Source organism: Eriocheir sinensis, chromosome 8 (assembly GCF_024679095.1).
Source record: "Eriocheir sinensis breed Jianghai 21 chromosome 8, ASM2467909v1, whole genome shotgun sequence".
NCBI lineage: Eukaryota > Metazoa > Arthropoda > Malacostraca > Decapoda > Varunidae > Eriocheir > Eriocheir sinensis.
In genome coordinates this window covers 14,623,831-14,629,545 of record NC_066516.1, presented here as the reverse complement: position 1 = coordinate 14,629,545, position 5,715 = coordinate 14,623,831, and the positions used below count along the sequence as shown (strand labels likewise).

At 47.3% G+C, this 5,715-nt stretch overlaps 1 protein-coding gene across 1 annotated transcript; it reads left to right on the top strand.

Annotated features, from left to right (window-relative positions):
- The first annotated feature begins 645 nt into the window (after positions 1 to 645).
- LOC126995584 (uncharacterized) lies at positions 646 to 3,368 on the top strand. Its single transcript, XM_050855271.1, has 2 exons — positions 646 to 1,685; positions 1,854 to 3,368. Exons 1-2 carry the CDS (start codon positions 1,044 to 1,046, stop codon positions 2,271 to 2,273), a joined length of 1,062 nt encoding a protein of 353 aa, XP_050711228.1. The 5' UTR covers positions 646 to 1,043; the 3' UTR covers positions 2,274 to 3,368.
- Positions 3,369 to 5,715: the final 2,347 nt, after the last annotated feature.

Genomic DNA, 5,715 nt, shown 5'->3' with positions numbered 1-5,715 from the left:
TTTATTAATATATTTGCTTATTTTGCCTATTGGCCGCCAGTTATTCTATATATTTTCCGTTTCCAGCGTTGTTATAGAATGATAATAGTAATGTTTTTGTTGCCTCCCTTCCGTATGTGTTTGTTCAGTGCATTTATTATTCATTTCCCTATTCATGTTGACTTGCGTTTTTTTATTTTTTTATTTTTTTTATTTATTTATTTATTTATTTATTTATTTATTTATTTATTTATTTATTTAGAGAGAGAGAGAGAGAGAGACTCGTATGCATGATTTTGTTAGAGAAATCGAATTGAAATAAATTCTATATGCATACATACAGGAGAGAGAGAGAGAGAGAGAGAGAGAGACTCGAATGCATGAATTTGTTAGAGAAATCGAATTAAAATAAATTCTATATGCATATGTTGAGAGAGAGAGAGAGAGAGAGAGTACCCGTGCATCCCGTTGGTACAGAAATTGAATTAAAAAGAAGCGCATACAGAGAGAGAGAGAGAGAGAGAGAGAGAGAGAGAGAGAGAGAGAGAGAGCGTTCCTTTGTTCTCTAAAACGCGCGTGAGATTATTTATGGAACAAAGGGAGAGGCAGGGAGGGAGGGAGGGAGAGAGGAGGAGGAGGAGGAGGAGGAAGGAGGGAAGGATATGAGTTCACCAGACAAGCATAAGGAAGGAAGGAAGGAAGGAGAGGAAGGAAGAAAGGGAGGAAGGAAGGAGGAGGGAAGAAAGTAAGAAAAGGAGGCAAGGAGGAAGCTTTGCAGTCGCACCAGAGGCGGTCCTTACTACGTGCAGCAAGTGCTCGCCACGCTCAGAATTTTTTTCAGGACGTGGTGAAGACGGGTTGGGAAAGCGTAATCGCTCCACTACTACGCTGCTACCAAGTCTTTGCTGAGCACCTATCCGGTCGTTACTACGTTATCACTGGGGCCTACGAGTTCCTACTACTTGCATATCACGCGGGTGATCAGGTGCCCACCACGCTCTGTCGGTACTCACCACGCTCCCACACCGTCCAATTAGTGCGCAGTACGCTGGCGTCATGTCAGTATGACGCGGCCCCCACGTGCTGTTGGTCCTATAAATACGGCGCGCCGCCAGTTCAAGTTCTCGTCATCCTCACGTCACGTCATGCCGCTCAAATCCAAGTGCCGGGGAAGAGTATGTAGGAAAGACAGCAGACGTAGCCAGTCTTCCCAGCCAGCCACACAAGCTTCAGAAGCCTCAGACATCGAGACTGAAGAACCAGATGAAGGCTCTCAAGCTTCCCAGGAAATCGAGGAGTCAGATGTTCCACCCAGTGTCAGTGAGTCAGATGATGGTGTCAGCGTTGCCAGCCATAGCCAGGGCCTGAGCCAGAAGTCAAAGAAAGTCAAAGTCCAAACCGACCTGAGTCCTGAGCAGGAGCAAATAATGGTCGAGTGGCTGGAGGATCACCCTATCTTGTACAACAAAAAACTAAGCTCATACAAGGATACAGCAAAGAAGGAAAGGCTGTGGCTGGAGAAGGCAGCCGAGCTGGGCAAACCTGTGCTTGTCCTGAAGACCTGGTATACAAGCCTTAGGAGCAGATATGGGAGGCTGAAGAAGTCCGGCGACCCTGACCCTGAGCTGACAGAACGGGAGGAATGGATCCTCAGGGTCTTCGAGTTCCTGCGGCCCCACATCTACGACGTCCAGAAGAGGACAACAGTAAGTTAAGTACCAAATTTTTTTATATTTATAAATTAAAAACCTAATAATTTTGGGTAAACATTTCTTATTTTTAATGTTAAATTGTTCACATTTTGCTTTTGAAAACTTGTCACGTTGACTTATTATGTACATATACTTTATGTTTCTCCTTTTCTGTCTTTGCAGTTGAAGATAGCTGCCACTGACACTGCCGCTCCTGAGGACCAAGATGAAGACATGCCAGGCCCCAGTCCGTCAGGCTCCGCCACCCGGGTCGTCCCTTCTCCAACATCGTCAGAGTTTTCACTCGTCACCCCCCGGCCCAGAGCCCAGAGACAGGCTGAGGCGGAGGAAGCTGTGCTGGAGAGCATCCAGAAGCGTGAGAAGCAGCTGATTGCCCTCCAGCAGCAGATGATGCAGCATCTGAAGCCAACCGGAGATAGGGAGAGGGAGGCCTTCGTGGAGTGGATCCGGACTGTCATCCTGGACCTGGACTACAGCCTGTGGCGGCGCTTCCAGCATCAGATCAGCAATCTCACATACCAGTTCATAACTGAGAATGACAAAATGAAGACTCCGGAGCCTACAGCAGCATCATCATCCTAGGGCCCCCAGCCATATCAGCCTGTGGTAGTGACCAAACTGGAGCCTGCTTTCTAGATTCAACCAGTCTCTGACCCAGCATGTTCTGTCTTGTCTCCTTCCCCGTCTTCTTCTCCTGGCCAGCACAACAGCAGCAGCAGCAGCATCCAGCACAGCCAGTTGTCCTTGGAGCAGGACCATCTGGTACAGGACTTGTTGACGGTTCATGGTCGGGAACCGAACTGAAAGAAAGTTCCCACTCTTATACCTTTTTCGGCGGACGTGGAGAGGACCTATTAATGATTCAGTACTGACGAAGTGCTAACCTGGGGGTAACCTGGTTCCTACGAAGTACTGACCGACACAGCGTAGCAAGGGCGTGAATGCGTCGAGTACTGACCCAGCATTGTCTTGACGCAGTGTTAACTGCATGGACGTGGAATGCACGGGATGGTTGCGTAGCGGCAACTCCTTTGAGCACGTAGTAGCTCTTCCCCGTCCCCACCAAGTCACCACCCAGTCAACCAAGACCTCGCTGTGTCACTAATGCCAGGATCACACATCTGCGATTTCGCTCTGCGACGGTTGGCGATTTTGAAAATACACGAAATCGTGGGAGCATCGCCATTGTCTCTGCGAGTTTGCCTCTGTTTCAACTCGCAGCGACATGGCGAGGGAGGGCCACTCGTCTATACGCACACGAGGGCGACAGGCGAGGGGACGTCGAGGTGAATCGTGCGTGAATGCGCGCGACTGTACGCAGAGGAGCCCAATTTTGAAAATAAAACCCGTTACGACGGTTCGAGATGAACGCAGGGCCTGGCGACTATGCGCGACCGACCCTCGTGATGGTCGGCCCAGCCCGTTCTGGCTCAGGCGAGTGTTTATAGTGGCGCCATCTCGTATTGGCTCATGCTGCCCTCCCGGAGCTCATTTTTAAACCTAGAATCTAGAGTCCGGGTTGATAGGTGGTCTTCTGGACAGCATGTGGTTAGTTTTAAGCCACTCGGCGGCGGCTGAAAAATCCCAGCTTGGTGGCACCGGTCGGGGATTGAACTCGCGTCCTCCTGTACGACCCATAATAGGCGGGCAACACTATCGCGCTCTCTCTACCATCCATCCCCCACACACCACACATTAAATATATATATATATATATATATATATATATATATATATATATATATATATATATATATATATATATATATACACACACACACACACACACACACACACACACACACTCCAAACGGTACCGGTACTAGCGGCAAAGCTCAGTGCCGAGTGATCACTCGGGTGCCGGGAAGCGTCATGATCACTCGGGTGCCGGGAAGCGGCATTATCACTCGGCATTGAGCACTGCCGCTAGTACCGGTACCGTTTGGATCTTAGTGACGCTCGGCGCTCGCCCGCCTCCATGTGGTATCCCGCGGTATGGGCCCTGTGTGGAGACGCTGAGTCACTGCCTCGCTGACCGTCTCCCCAAGTTCCCACCATTTTGTCCTGCTTTCCGTTTCCATCACAGTTCCCGTTTCCATTATTTTATTATTTTATTTATTTATTGGAGGTACTGGATAATTCTTGATGTCAGATTCTTTTTCTTTTTAGGTTGCTAATAAATATTGTTATTGTTATTACACTATGATCGAGTACATCCATAATAACTATACATGCTTTTTTTTATCGAAAAAATAAATATTCACTTCATTCAGAGAGAGAGAGAGAGAGAGAGAGAGAGAGAGAGTTTTCTTTACAGGAAATTTATTTGGGAATTTCATCAGAAGTCATTAAGATAAAAAAATACTCCTTCGGGTACCGGTACCGGTACCGGTACTAACGGTACCTGAGTTTTCGGTACCGGTACTACTGGTACTCAAATTAACGGTACTTGCCCATCCCTACCGCTCGCTCGCTGCCATCTCGCTTTCCGAAGCAGCGTCGCTGCCATACGCACGATGCACAAAGTCGCTCGCATATACGCGCGCGTACACCGCAGCCCCTTGTGTTTGACGAGGGTATGCGAGCGCATACTGCAATGGTCTCTCGCTTAACCGTGCGAATAATCGTGCGATTTGGCCAATATCGCTGACTCTGCGAACTTTTTGAACATTTCAAAATGTTCACGCGACGGGCCGGCACCCGCAAGTCGTGCGAACTTTACCGCGCGATTATTGCGACTAATCGCAGGGACGTCGCTACGATGTCGAGCGTATATGCAGATTTCGGAAATTTTCAAAATCGCCAGCCGTCGCAGAGCGAAATCGCGGATGTGTGATCCCAGCATAATACGTTAAGCCGATCCACACTACGTTAGCAAACGGTCACCACCTCGTCCTAAATCTTCTACGCTCTTGCTACGTAAATTTTGAGCAGAATCAAAACTGGTCCACGACCATGGCGTCCTTGCAGTCCACACTGGGTCACCACTGCGTGAATATCGGTCCCCACTGCGTCCAAGCAGGTCCTCACCACGTCCTGGCAATTTTGGCAGGAGGTAGTAAGGACGGGCTCTGGTGTGACTGCCCTATTACAGGAGGGAGGAAGGAAAAGATGAAAGAGGAGAGATGAAAGAAATGAAGATGAGAGAGCTAGACAGATGGAAAGACATAGAGGGAGAATATTACGTCTCTCTCTCTCTCTCTCTCTCTCTCTCTCTCTCTCTCTCTCTCTCTCTCTCTCTCTCTCTCTCTTTTCTGGTCCCACTAAAGACACTGGATTTGCCACTTTTTATATTGGTTTTATTTTTTTGCCATCAGTGTTAGCTATTAGATCATGACTTACTACAATAGCCTGCCTGATATATTTGTCGTGTTGTATATATTATCAGGCCAGAATTTTGTATTGTATGTCATAGGCTAGAAGTTTGTCGTGTATTAGGCAGAACATAAATTTGTCATGCATTAGGCTATAACTTTGTCATGTAATAGGCAAGAACTTTGTCGTGTATTAGGCTACAACAGAACTTTGTCATGTATTAGGCTAGAATTTCGTCGTTTTTAGGCCAGAACTTTGTCGTTTAATAGGTCCGAACTTTGTGTCATGTTTTGTAACTATTTTTTTTATTTTTTTTTATAGCCAGAACTATATATAAACGTGCTGCATGTATTAGGCAAGAGTTTTAATTATGTTGCGTTGTCTTACGTTGCCAACATCTGCTTCTCCCACCGTTGCCAGATTATCGTACTCAGAGCCGCGTATTCACCGGTTTCTGTCCTATAACTGTTGCCAAGAAGCACCAGTAATTAACCATTTAAACGATAACCATATATGAAGGCAGTTGTTTGGGTGATGAAAGCAGTTTTTGAGTCGGAAATCTGCAAACATCAGAGGCGGAGTACGACAATATGGCAACGTCGGCAAACATAAGAGGCAGAGTACGACAATCTGGCAACGTTGGCTTCATCCTCATTCACTGTACCCCTCGTCTCACTCCCCACCAAATCAAGCAAATTACGTGCGTTTT